The 14,465-nt window shown below is 41.3% G+C and overlaps 1 protein-coding gene across 2 annotated transcripts in view; it reads right to left on the bottom strand.

Annotated features, from left to right (window-relative positions):
* The window catches only part of GALNTL6 (polypeptide N-acetylgalactosaminyltransferase like 6), a 434,988-nt gene extending 421,638 nt beyond the window's left edge, over positions 1-13,350 (bottom strand). The window contains exon 1 of one of the 2 annotated variants that reach the window (XM_030271350.4): positions 12,828-13,350. In XM_030271350.4, coding sequence (XP_030127210.4) covers positions 12,828-12,965 — 138 coding nt within the window. In that variant the 5' untranslated portion in view covers positions 12,966-13,350. The remainder of the gene's footprint in view (positions 1-12,827) is intronic. The other variant, XM_072928381.1, reaches the window with a different exon arrangement.
* Between the last annotated feature and the right edge of the window lie 1,115 nt (positions 13,351-14,465).

The following is a 14,465-nucleotide window of genomic DNA, read 5'->3' on the forward strand; positions in this document are numbered from 1 at the left end:
TACAAGCTAGAATCTCCTCTCAAGAGGAGAGTTAGGTTGCTCCATGCAAATGCAAAGCATGCTTTATTACATGTTTCCAATTCAGTATAATGTTAAAAGCCCACAGGTCATGTTTCTACAACGCAGTTAACATAAAACTAAGAGCTTACTGCTATCAAAATAAAATATTCCTTGCTGGCATTATTTCAATAATTGACCTAGCCCAGGGTGGTTTTAAAATAGTTTAAATGCATCATTAATCCAGGGTATTCCAAAGCAGCTTTACTAATATGCTGTAATAAATTAAAAGAGAGAAGCAAGGTTGCAGTCAGTATGCATTTAAAAAAATAATAATATAATATCAAAATATGCCAGACATGCAGATTAGAACATGAACGAGAAGGCATAGGAAACACAACAGCAACACAACTTTGAAATTCAAGAAATACATTTGACAGGATGTATTTCTTCATTATTTTCCTTGGTGCATATTTTCCTTCCTGTCACTTCCATTCTAACATTCTGGCATCTTCACCACTTTTATTAAAAGATAGTAGCTGGCCTCTCAAACAACCAGATCAGTAAACTGAAGATCAATCTGTGATATGAAGAAAGTAACTAAATGGAAGAGAAGGTCAGTTTAATTTTTGATCACACATACCAGCAGACGAGGAGATTAGCAAACTGTGTTATAAGGATGGCAGCCTTGGGCAAGTTATTTTTGAACAATCTTGTCTATGGTTTCCTAAATAATCATATACATAAAAAAATCTGTACATGAGTCCACTGTCTAAAGAGTAGACATGACTAACAGGAAAGACTGGAAACAATCAGGGCCATAAATTAAATGAGCCAACATCATTATTTACTACAGATTTCAAGTCTTAAGTAGAGGAGGAAAAAACATTAAGTAGATTGTTGGAAGTTATGGCTGTTCAAAAACTGAACATAAAGTCAGCCCACATGCAATCTGTTTTTAAAGAAGGATGAGAGACAAAAACAAAAAACTTCAAATTTATTAAAAACTCCAACTTCAAAATGCCAGAGACACTGTATTGTGCCCAATTTATCCTCATTAACATATGCTTCTCCATGTATTCGCATAGTGCTTTTCACAAAATTGTTCCATTTCTCTCAAGACTGTTGGCATGTTAGACTAAGAAAAATATGTACCCTCTCCCTGTAAGAAGCAAAGATGGTCTCTTCACCTTCTGCCCATAAACAAACATGCACAAGTGCACATATACATGCATATACATGTAAGTAAAAGGAAAAACTCAAAACCCACGTCAGCAACCATCTCTGAGGAATCTATTCTACTAACAATTTCTTTAAAATGCATTGAAGAAGAGTTTCAAGTTTCACTGAATTTTAAATTTAATTCAGAAAGACTTTACTCTTATAAACCACAGAACAAACATTTCTACAACACAAGGAAGTGGCAAGTTGTCTTTGAAGGGGTTATGAAGTGCACAGTCCTGGCCTTGCTCTCTGTCATGGTCAATAGCCAAGCCCCACACAGCCACTCGCCCCTCCACCAGCGGGATTGGGTAGAAACTTGGAAGGATGAAAAATAGAGAATTCATGGGTTGAGTTAAAGACAGGTCACAGAGAACAAAAAAGTCATGCACACAAGCAAAGCAAAACAAGGACTAAGTTCACTGCTTCCCAAGGCCAGGCAGGTACTCAGCCATCTCCAGGAGAGGAGGGACACATCAAATTTAATGGTTACTTAGCAAGACTAATACCATCACCCCAAATATTGCTTCTCTTTCTCTTTTTTCCTTCCACTTTACATACTAAGTATGATGCCATATGGTCTGGAATATCCCTGTGGTCAGTCTGGGTCACCTGTCCTGGCTGTGTCTCCTCCCAAGTTGCCATAAACCTCCACCTTTCTCCCCAGCATGGCAGGATGAAAAGCAGAAAAGGCCTTGGCTCTGCTCAGCAGTAACTAAAACATCGCTATATTACCAACCCTGTGTTCAGCACAAACCCAAAAGACAGCCCCATACCAGAAACTATGAAGAAAATTACTCTAAATTGTCTCAGCTGAAACCAGCAGAATCTCCTGTGTTCATTTGTCAATCACGTCCATTCCAGATGCAGAAGCAGGTTGCTGCTTAGCATGATGCCACATCCATTTCCTTGTTCCCAATATAAAATGCATTTTTTCTAAATTGCTTCTGAAGGAGACATCTGTTGTGAGTCTTGAGCATCTGAAGAAAATGTCTCTCACATGTTCATATTGAAGTTGCTTCAAAGAAAACACCTTTATCTTCAGCGACTGCACTGTTGTGAGGTCTGCACATGCACTACAGGACTTAAGATTTTGCTGAGAAGCCATCTCAGTTTTACAGAAACTAAGTCTCACATTAATAACAACACTCTCTCAAATGGTTTCTCTCAACACTTGGTGTAAGAATGGTTTAAACAACATCTCAGCATCTTTACTGCTCTCGGTGCACACTCTCCTCAGGGAGCAAGAAGACAGGGAAGATTGGAGAAGATTACAGAAGGTAATGGACTGTCTTTCTAGTCAAATTCATTTCCCATCCCTCTGCAGCTTTATTGCTTTCCCTGATGGAATTCTGGAAGTTTCCTGTCCTCTTCTGAAGCACTTCCTGCTCACATGGCATGTCTGTCTACATTGCTAAAAATGGCAGATTTCAAAATCCATTTGTATAAGTGGTTAGTGGAGATGAACACCACTTTCATGTTAACAAAGCACAGGTTATATATATGTTCTGGCTGCACTTACATTGGGCTTGAATTTCTGAAATGGATCACTTTAGGGAAAATAGAGATATAAAACCATACTACTCTCAATATTGTTCAAGCAGTATCACTCAAAATAAAAAAGTACCTCCATGGAGGAGCACTCTGTGCTTGGAGAAATCTCCACTGCTTCACCATTACTGGAAATTATGTCAAGGATGCCCAAGGATGATGGAAAAGATTTAATCTGATGTGAAACACAGGTTACATATACTGCAGGAATATGTCAGTGTGAGACTTTTATATGTAATTTTTTTCCCACTAATTTTTAGATCCATCAGAAGTATTTTTCATTTTCATCTGTGTTGTGTCTTTAATGATTCTGTAACTTTAGAGGAAAATTTGTTGCTCAATGTCGTAAAAGTTCTGAATTTACATTTATATAGTGGTGTTAGAATAGTAAAATTTGATCAGCAATTTGAATGTCACTTTAGTTTATATCGAGAAATTTTGCAAAAACAGCATCCATTCAAGTATGTCATTTATTTTGTACCCATAACAAATGCAACTCAAAATGTAGTCATTTATCAGAGTCTGAGAAAAATATAAATATATTCCTTGTTGAATGGCATTAAGAGTCTTTTAAGTCCATTCTCCATGCTAATGTGAAACTACTGCTCTATAGTAAAAGCAATCTAAAAATTTACACAACTCAGTCCAATAGAGTAATTTACCCAGAAACTAAGTGGGATATCAAAACCAGTAAATAATCCAAAATGTGGAGGGTTTCCCCCCAAGAAAAAGCAAATAAAAAAGAGAAAAAGCAGCAAGAAATGGAAGTGCACTGCTATGTTGAAAATGAAAGCTGAAAAACCACATTAGGCATTGTGCTCTCATATTAAAAAAACAAAAAACACTCTCATATTAAAAAGTCAACTACTGCATTAAACCATGTATTAATTCTGTTCAAGACAGATGATTCAAAACTGGAGAACCACTGAAGGATGGGGCTTCAGCATTAGATTTGGTGCAATTTATAGTCTCTCCTCAAGTAATTTAGTAGTTATCTCTGGCTAACTACTGCTGCATCTGTGCAGGCTTTGCCAGGGACAAGCGAAATTTTGCCAAGGGTGAAGTTAATCTGCACAGAGGGTATTCCAGTTGCCAGTATCTGCTGCAGCTATCTCTTGTGGGTGCAAACACCACAAACTTCTCCAGTCCATGTGCACTGTTCGACCTTGCTCGCTCCCTTGGACACAATCAAAATGTTTCAGCAAAGTTACACGAAGTTCACCTGAAAGTTACATTATAACCCCAAATTTTAGCCCACGGACTGGATGACAAAACAAAAAGACAAACTCCCTGTGACAGAAAATTGCTTTATCTAATGCAAAATTGGGAGATTTTAATCACAGCAAGGCAAAAACATATGGGTTAAAATACTTAACCCACAGTAGAGAAGTCATTAATACCGCAGGGCCTCTGTTTCCCAGGCACTGGCTCTGAACAGAGACACAAGGAGTTCTTCCACTTCCCCATCTTCATCTATAAAGGAACTTGTCATGGACTGCTATGAAATGTTCTTACCTGCTCTAAATATTTGCCTGCCTTCTCCTAGTACTTAACTGATAGAAACCTATTTATAGAGAGCACAAATAAGTAAACAACCTAAAATTTTCTAAATAAACTCATCAGTTATTCTAAGTACAAGTATGAAAAATTGTGCTTCTTTAGGCAAATGAGTACTTTAAGTTAGTCTGATAAATCTACACTTACACACTTCAGTGAGCAATCCCATTTCTAAAGCTCTTTGTATTAATATTGGTGTCCTGACAAAATTCTAGTTTAGATAATTACACTGCCTAGCTAAATCTCTTAGCAGTATTATTGTATGCTGTCATAAAGCACTGTGTATTAAAGAGGAAAACTGTTCAATCGCCATTGCTTCTTAAGCACAGAATCAATGGTTTATCACTGATCAATGAAACATTTCAGTCATACAGGCCAGATTTTCTAGTCTACTATATCAAATTTGCACTGTAAATTTTGCATTACAGAGAAACAAACAAACAAACAACTGGCAACACACAGGAAACTTCGCTGGACATGGTAGCTCTCAGGTGAAATAAACATGACAAATTTCATGGCACTGTACATTCATCGTTCTGCCAATGGCACCAATCTCCAAACTTCTTGTTGCTGCAGTTCTCATGCAGGTGATTGTTCATATGTCTCTGAAGACAACATGAAAACATTCTTCAACTTCTTCAGAGAAAAGTCTGGCAGTTAGGCTTGTACTGTTCAGGAGGTGGTTTCAGATGATCCAATGAAGCATCTGTCAAATACCATTGTGTACTGTCACCAGGGACTTGGCTGAAAATTTCTGGCATAGGAAGGTAACCAACAGCTGGAGGTGCTGGTGGGGAAATGGATGCTGTAGTTATCTGTTAAATCCACATGTGGCAAGAAAGCCTCATATTTCAGCTAGTGACTGCTTCCTAAGGGCAGAGATGTTCAATAAACAAGATTTGACCAGAGAAAGATATAATAGGAAATTTCTTCAATAGTATCTGCCAAGAGATCTTAATTAAAATGGCAGCACAAGGAAACACTGTCCCTGTTGAACATGAAACATTGAACAGAAATATGACAGCTCTGGCCCTGTGGAGTACGAGCATCCAGAAGAGAGTGGGATATTATGGCCTACATATTTCTATGTTACCTGGACATAAACTTCATCATTTTTGTTCCTGCAATTCTCTTTATTAATTTGGTGACTAAATAGCTGACTTGGATCACTGGGTGTTTGCATAGACTTGGAGCCTTGTCATAGGAAAATGTGTGAAAATCATGGAAATGAAGGGAAAGAATTTGAAAAATAAGCATGAAGTCTTGTTAAATCCCTGCAATAGATTTTCTTCCTCTTCTTTACCTCTTGAGCAAACCATCACAAGCAGGACTCTCCCGTGGTGTTTCTTATAAAAAAGAGGGAAAGGATTCCTCTGTGTAACACATTTTGAATACAACTACCCAGACAAGCATGTCACACAGTTAAACTCTTCCAAATGTGACAATTGTCAAAATCAGGTTGAAATCAACAAACTATTACAGAGCTTGATGTCAAAAACCCATTTACATTACATGCTGATTGTGGATGGGATAAATTAATTTTCCTCACAGCCGCTGGTAGGGGGCTGTATTTTAGATTTGTGCTGGAAACAGTGCTGATAACACAGGGATGTTTTTGTTGTTGCTGAGGAGAGCTTACACAGCATCACTGTCTTTTCTGCTTCTTGTACTGCCCTGACAGTGAGGAGGCTGGGGCTGTACAAGGAGCTGGGGGAAGATACAGCTGAAAACAACTAACCAATGGGATATGCTGTGCCATATGGCATCAGAGTCACAATAAAGCTGAAGGAAGAGGTGACAACAGGAGTGATGACATCTGTTTCCTCAAGTAACTGTTATGCACAATGGAGCCCAACTTTCCTGGAGAAGGCTGAACACCTGCCTGCCCAGGGGAAATGGTGAATTGATTCTGTGTTTTTTGCTTGTGTGTCAGGCTTTTGCTTTACCTATTAAACTGTCTTTACCTCACCCACGAATCTTCTCACTTGTACCCTTTGGATTCTCTCCTCCATCCCACTGAGATGGGAGTGGGAGCACAGTACTTACTTGCCTGTCAAAGTTAAAACATGACACACTGGAATTCTCAGAACAAAGGTTCAGAAGGTTGCCATCTCCTAATGAAACCTATTCACATTAAAAAAAAAAAAAAACAAACATTAAAAGAATGGGACTGCTAATTCTTTCGGTCAGCACAATTTGGTCTTTTGACCACGAGGAACATTTATAATACATGCAGAATTTTTAGTTTGGGATTCCTGAGTTGCTTTGCATTTAACTTGTTGATCTCTGAATTAATTTTTTCCAGACTAATTTAAAGTAGCCAAGATGTCTGCTCCTGGCCCAAATCCATCAAAACAGTCAGTACACACACAGTTTTGCTGCAGTCAATTGCTATAAATGTGTGCATCAGCATATCGCTAAACAAAGACCATAAGTTACGTGTCTGAGCATTAAAAACAAGAGAAAAGCTGAATTGTTCTTTCTTTTATGTGTGAACAGACAACTGCCTACACACACACAGGACACACAATGCAGTCTGGCTCCTGACCAGGATGTACCTATGGTACCACTGCACTCCTTCACAGCCAGACACAAGAGAAATTCCCTGCACAGGGAGATGAGGAAGTCTAGGAAAGAACTGAGCATCACATCCCAGTGAGAGAAAAAAACATAGCTTGGGTATCCCCCCTAATAACTGAGCAGTTTTGCACCCCACTGCTTCAATAAAGCCATGGAATTCCCTCCATCACAGCAGCCTTTCTACAAGTCCAAGGGTTGGCAGGCACTGAGATTTCTTGATCTTATGTTTTGATTTGGATTAAGCCAAAATAACTATGCACAATAAATTAGGTGAAATGCATTAAAAATGCTGAGTTTAATAGAAAGAAAATTAAATATTGAAAGCAGCCTATTTTATCCTGTAAGATACACTCTATTTAGTAACACTCCTGAAAATTGATAGGTATTAAATTAACCACAGGAGGGCTCCCTCTGGTATACTGAATACAACAGAAGCATACTGTTTTAAGACACAATACTATTTTTGGCAATAAAGTAACACAGGTTTTAGAACTCAAATTTTATTTTTCTCAGTCGGCTCCAATATATATAAGGGAATGAAATTATACATGAACAATTTAGGTAAAAGAACTGAATTACGTAGGTGTTAATTGTGTGACTTAAAACACCTAAAAGGCAAACTCAGTTTGCTAATGCTCTGCAGTTTAAGGCACTAAACTCTGTTTTGTCATGCCAGATATGGGGAGTCTTGGAGCTGACACACCAGCAAAGCAATCAGCACAACGATTAACAGGACAGCTAATAAATTTTTAAAAAATAAATAAAAAAGTATTGAACACAACAGGTCCCAGCTGCAGCTCTGAGGAGAGAAACGATGACTTGCTCAGAACAGCACATGAATAGAAACTGACCAGAAAAACTGGTATTATCAGTATTTCGTATGGTCTGACAGGTACTCTCCCAAAACAGTGCAAATAAATGTCAGCAGCAGACAAGCAGCTACTTTTGTAGACTTGAGCCTGTTTGTCACTCTATACTTTATTTACTCGTCTGTTGAAAAGAAACAAAACTCTCCTGCCTCATAAGTTTGTGGTGAAAGCAAAAGTAAATAATTGAGACAGTGGAACTAAACACAGAAGTAACTGACAGTGTCCTAACAGTATAATATAGAGGAAATATATAGAAAATAGGAGCATATTTATGTCCTAACCAAATCATACTTTGTACAAGATTTTGCAGCTGTTGAAATCAACCAGAAAAGCAAGGGAAAAAACTCTGTGGGGGTGAGTGGGAGAAAGAAACTTGTGCTCTCAGCTGCAGTTTTTATGCACCAGAAACAGAATTCACCAACCCAAGCTCTGTACTTTCCTGGCATCAATAGTGAGTTGACAAGGGTTAACTGTCCTGGAAAACTTATGATTATCAAAACCTGTGTGCTAAACAGTAGGAAACACTGCATTCTGGGGTAAATTTAAATTTTCACTTCTTCCACAGACTTCAAAAACTAATGACTGTTTGCAAGACAGAATTCAGGCTGAAGTTGCTTTTCAGATTCAGAAGACAAAGTCACTACTTTTGTGACCACCAGGCTTAGTAAGTCAATTTTGTGACAGTTTGCCAGCTACAATAGAGGCCTAGGATTTCTAAGGAATAAATTCTCATCCTAAGGAGTTCATTTAAATCCATACCTCACTATCCCATGAGAAAGGTGTAATCTTGGGGCTAACCAGATGGAAGCACAGGCTTCACAGGACAGTGGAAAGAGAGCTCCATGACTATCCAATGGAACAATGTTCCCCCCTCACAGCACAGCTTTTGCTCTTTGTTCTGGACACCATGCATGCACAAAAATTAAAAAAAGGCCAACACCATCCCCAGTTTCTCCAGTAGAAGTGCCTCAGTCAGGAGGTTAAAGCAGCGCCCCTCACTACGCCAGCGCACATGTGAAATGAAGCCTTCTTGCCTTAGTTTACACATCATAAACCATTTCAGTAATACACCTGTAAGTATTACAGAGCATCTGTGACTAAGAGATGCTGCTGTTCAATTCAATTTTAAGTGAGGAGATTTGAAACCAGGAAGCAGGGATGTGACGAACGTAAAAAAAAAATACAAAATGAAGTTGAAATATATTAGGGGTTACTTCACTAGACTGCTCTCCTTTCAGTCACCACCCACAAACATGTATCACAATACCTACATAGCAGACACTGGAAAACTGCTGCAAGAAATTTGGTACTTTTACATGAAGTTATGCTTCATATACTGACAGTGTATGCAGAGACAAAGGTAAAGCCTTACTGTAGCCAAACAGCATAGCACTACCTTTAGACAGGATGACATAACCAGGTTTGGGCAAGGATTACATCCTACTGGTGGCACTAAATTGTTGTTTTTCCTCCAAAGAAAACAAAAGTGAAATTAAAAGCTTTACCAGCATAACTTAGCATCCAAACACCCTGGTCTTGGAATTTTAACAAAAGATCAGACAAGATACATCACATACATAATATCCCAATGACAGAACAAAACCAAACAAACTTCCCCTCCAAAGCTAAACTAACTGCAAAAACTGAAACCAAAACTCAAGGACACCATACTGTTTTAAGGAATTTCTAATATTTCTTTTTAAAAAGGCAATAGAAATATTGTATTCAATGTCCCATATTCTCACAGTATAGCAAGGAAGGCAGTCTTAGAAAGATTAAACTAGAGATAAACTATATTTTGTCCGTCGAGTCTACCATTTATGTCAATCTGTATTTTATGGAAATCTTGTTGCATCACATAACTCAGAACCTTTAAATGTACATTTATCCTTGAAACTCCACTTTAAATAATATGATAGACCAGAAGTAAATAACAATAACCCAAATATAAAAATCAAGCCTATCAAGTTCTCAAGTGAAAACATGACAGCTTTAAAAAGTTTATATGAAATGAAGGTTCATAGAGATGAATTATGTTTATAGAATTAATGTAAAGCGATCAAAATCATTAATGTTGTCTGAAATCATAGCTGTATTATCTTCTCATTTTCAATTTTTCCTAAAGAAGAGCTTCTCTACTCAGAAACAGAATTTGCAGAACAAAAAAAAATTCTTATGTAACTTATTGCAGCACTATTTTCATGAAAAAAGTCAACTTAGTTTGTCATATAAGAATTTCTAGATAGCAGTAAAAAACATAAGTGCTTCTTCTAGGCACTGGAAATGACACAGTCCCCAGGGGACACTGTTCTACCATTGACAGAAACAGACTATTTTTTTGTTGTGGACTGGTTTTGAACAGCTTCTCTGCTTACTGATGTCAGGATATCAATACCTCCTCCATCAGACTGCCATCCCTCCTTCACTCCAGTGCTATGGCAAGCAGCTGAGGTGGTGGAAGAGGCTGACAGAGCCCTCATTCACAGGGAAGGCTGGCGATATTTGTTTCAGCAGTGAATGGGAAAGCTTAATTTATAAGTAGTCAAAACATCATTTTACCATGCCATCTCCTCAAAACCACCTGATGATCTGTAACATGAATTTAATTGTTCTTAAAAGAAGATGGCATATTTATAAACACTACTGTCAAGGTCAGAATGCCAACTAGACACTCATTTTACCTACGAAGGCAAAACCAGTTCAGCTTGTAACTAAATTATTGAAGACACAGACAGCTCCGTCTCTCTCCCATGGTCAGGACACACCACAGCAGTTCAACTGCACATTACGAGCATCATGTGCTGACTCTACACACATAGCTTTGTAACCCAACACAATCTTAGAATATATAAGAAAAGTCTGCTGCAGTTTCAGTAAGGCTGACCTCTAAACTTGTGTTAAGTCACACAAAGTATCAAGAAATTGAATACCTCAAGGGCAAAGAATAACTGTGCTGAGTGTTTAAATTCTTGCACCTGCTACTAACTTAACAGGGAAAAAGAAGTTACAGTTCTACAAGGATACTATTTCTAATGCAGTCTTTTCTAGTGCAAAAGAAACTACCCTAATTTCAAGGGTAGTCACAAAGAAGTCTAACAATTTTCTTTATATTTCAGGGAGCTGAATTCAAACTCTTATTTCAATCCCTGTTCCTTGTAAGTATTTTGGGTTACAATGTGCACATCAAAAGACATATGTAACCTAATTGCATTACTTGTCTGTACTTCAACCTTCCATCCTCACTGGATAATGACATTGCCAACATGATTTCAATACTTACCATGATAACAGAATTACATTAGAGTCAGCTGTAAGGTTCAAAGTTTCACTGCTCATTTTTATTGTTTTTCCATTAAACAGTCCCATTACTGCTCAATTAGGATTCAAACTGGGAGAAAAGGGAAGTAGGAAAAAAAGGGGGGAGAAAAAAGGAAGCTAGCAAAAAGACCATTACAGAAAACTTAGGATGTAAAATTTTTTTGAGGTCTCATTAGAAAGCCATACTAGTCCTCGACATATGCTTAGCTTCTGTGTCTTACACCACTTTATCCAGAATTCCTTTTTTTTTATTTTTAAAAGTTTTTGAAAAGCTCCCTTTCAGTGTTATCAAGTCACGTTCTTCTCAGAGAGCACTCTCGAACATTGGAAACTTCTTCATGACATATGTTCTAAAGAGCCATGCAACATACATGGAAATCATTACTTGCATTGAATACCATAGCTTTCCTAAGTCACAAAGTAAATTAGAAATTGCAAACTGCAGAGTGCACCTTGTAAACTAATGACAGACACTTATGATCATGCATAATTTTCTTTCAGCAGAAATTACTTCCAACTAAATTTTAGCACCTGACAGCTACTGCATTTTAAAACCCATGGAAACATAAAGTAGGCTTCAAATTAAGAAGCTATCCTTAATGTCCTCCTCTAGTAATATTCAGCATATTTCATTAACCAAAGTTATGATACTTTGGAGGACTAACTTCTGTAATGGATACCCTTATTAACAAAGAATCAAATAGGTTATTGCTCAGTTGAAGCCATTGACCATACATGGGTGATGACCCTTGAAATGGAGGCTACTAATACACAAAAATGATATATGATGCCATCTAATACACTAATGTGAAGGCGATGAAAATGGTAAACAAGCTAAAAGATTATACAATCTCATAATTTCTTACCAATGACCTATGAAACATTCATGTTATATTTAAATTACACTGACAATTACAGTGTAGGAGCATTGTACTGTTGAACAGAACAAACACAGGCTTTGGTAAATTACAGGCAGGGTTATAAAGAAGTGCATTACAACAACTCCCTAAAACTAAACTTCACTTAATGCAGGTCATACTGTGATTTATGAGCCATACATAAACCCATCAAACTGAAGAATAGCTCAAACAAAAAACAGCTTATGTCAACTGTTCTTATTAATAACAGTGATCAAGAAAACTGCGAACTGAAAATATTTTAAAGTTTTTTGTGACATCTGTCCAACAAGCAGTTAAACACAGCGTCGCCACATCAGGTCACAAAAGTAATATTCAAAAGAGAAAAAAAAAAAAAAACTGACAATCACTTCTGTCGAATTTGCAACAGAAGAGAAAACAAAAAATCTCGGTCGTAAGAAGACATCTATATGGATCCCAAGCAATTTCAGCGGACCTATAGCCACACATCAGTTCGAGAAGTATTGCAGAGAGGCAGGCAAACCAAAAGTTGCAGTAAAACCTCCACTTCTTGTAATGAAAATTAAAGCCCAGCATCACCCTCAGCTCACCAACGCAACACACAAAATCCCACGTCCTCTGTGCCGGCTCACCCCTCGCCTTCCCGGGGAAGCCCAGCCCGGCAGGCTCGGATGCTCTCACAACTTTCTCTCCCCGGCGCGGCGCTCGGACAGGCACACGTGCAGCCGCCGCTCCGCGCCCGCGGCCGGAGCCGGGCGCCCCGCAGCCGCGCAGGGGCAGAGCGGGGCCGTGCCCTGAGGGGCGGCTGCCGCCCTGCCCCGGCGCGGGGCTCTGCTCCCGGGCTCTTCGCACCTACCTGCGGCTCGGCGGCTTCGGGCGGCTTCACCAGGTGCTTCTCCTTGTAAAGAGACCAGAGGCCGATGTCAGGCAGGAAAATCAGAGCCGCGGTGAAGAGCAGCGTCATTTGCAGAAACCTCTTCTGTTTCCTCTTCATGGCCAAAGCCGGGCTGCTCCGCTGGCGGCGGCGTCAGCTCCCCCAGCACCGCGGGGCCAGGCTCTTCCCTGCCCGTAGTCCCTCGGAGGGGGCAGGCGCCGCGGAGAAACTTCGCCCGCCTCACGCCTGCCCACCCGGAGCCCGGGCGGGGCCGCCCCCCGCAGCGGCGGCGGGGCCGAACCTGGCGGCCGCTCCCCCCGCCCCGGCGCGGCGCTGCGCGGCGGCGGTGCCGCTCTTGGGGGAGTTCATGGAGCCACCTGCGAACGGAGCGGCAAACACCCCGCCACGCAGCGGGACACGGGCAACAAATAAATAAATATGCATATATATATAGATATTTAAAAAAAAAAAAGTAGGGAGAAGCCTCTCAACCCGAGTCCAGTAAACAGCGTGGGCTCCCCCTCCTCCCGGCCGCGCAGAGCCCCCGCCGCTGGCCGCGCCCGCCCGCCTCACGTACCCCAGCCTGCCCCAGCCTGGGCGGGGGGGGCGCGGCATCATGAGCTCATCACGCGCAATTTGCTAAGCAAGAGTTTAAAAAAAAAAAACAACACCCACAACCCAAAAAAACGGAGAAAAGGGCTGATGCCAGCGCCACGGCACAGCTCTCCCCTCCGCGCCGGGGGGGCGGGCAGGGAGGGGCGGCCCGCGCCCCCCGCCACCACGTGCGCGGGCCGGGCCGGGCCGGGCCGGGCACGGGCGGTGTCGGGCCCGCCCCGCCGCGCCTCCTCATCCCGGCCGCCCCATGTGCGCTTCCCGCCGGCTCCGAGCCGTGCTCCCCGGCGGGCGAGGCGGGGAGCGACAGCCCGGTGCGGGGCCCGCGGGCCGGAGCTGGGTGATGCTGCTGCTGCTGCTCGTTCTGCCGCCGCCACGCATCGGGGACGGGGCTTGCAATTCCCGTTCCGGTCCATCCTCCTCGGCGCTACGTGAAATGCGGGGGGAACCGCGCGGAGAGCCCGCGGGCGGCTCCCTGCCGGGGCGCTCACCTGCCCGGGTCCCCCCGGACTCCCCCCGCAGCGCCGCCTTTCCGGAGCCCGCCCGCAACCTGAGCAGCTCCAGCCGTCCCCGAACCGCGGGGGCTGAGGTCGTCGCCCAATTCGGTAGCAGCATTGAGGGTAGGAGATGTTCAAAGTGATGTCGATTTGTGCCCAGCGTGTTGTAGTCGGACCCGTTTGGGCTTCTGGGCTGAGTTCAGCTGCTCGTTTCACTACACAATGTCATTACCTTGTCTTCCCAAACTAATTCCTCTCAGCAAAACAAGAGGACACTCGGGTTAAGTTTAGTGCCCTTTAAACTTTGTCACATCAAACGGTGGGAAAATGTGTATCAGACTCATTACGTTGACATGTCCAGAACGAATATTGAAAAATAAAGCTACCTCTAACTTCCTTTCTTTCTGCCCTGCATATACAAAGCTGTCACTTCAGCTACAGTCCCTGTTCCTATTGGTGGCTAACATATTTCTGAATGTCTAGGTCTTAATCCTGCAGTAAGAATTTTCTT

This window comes from Taeniopygia guttata, chromosome 4 (genome assembly GCF_048771995.1).
Source record: "Taeniopygia guttata chromosome 4, bTaeGut7.mat, whole genome shotgun sequence".
Classification (NCBI taxonomy): Eukaryota; Metazoa; Chordata; class Aves; order Passeriformes; family Estrildidae; genus Taeniopygia; species Taeniopygia guttata.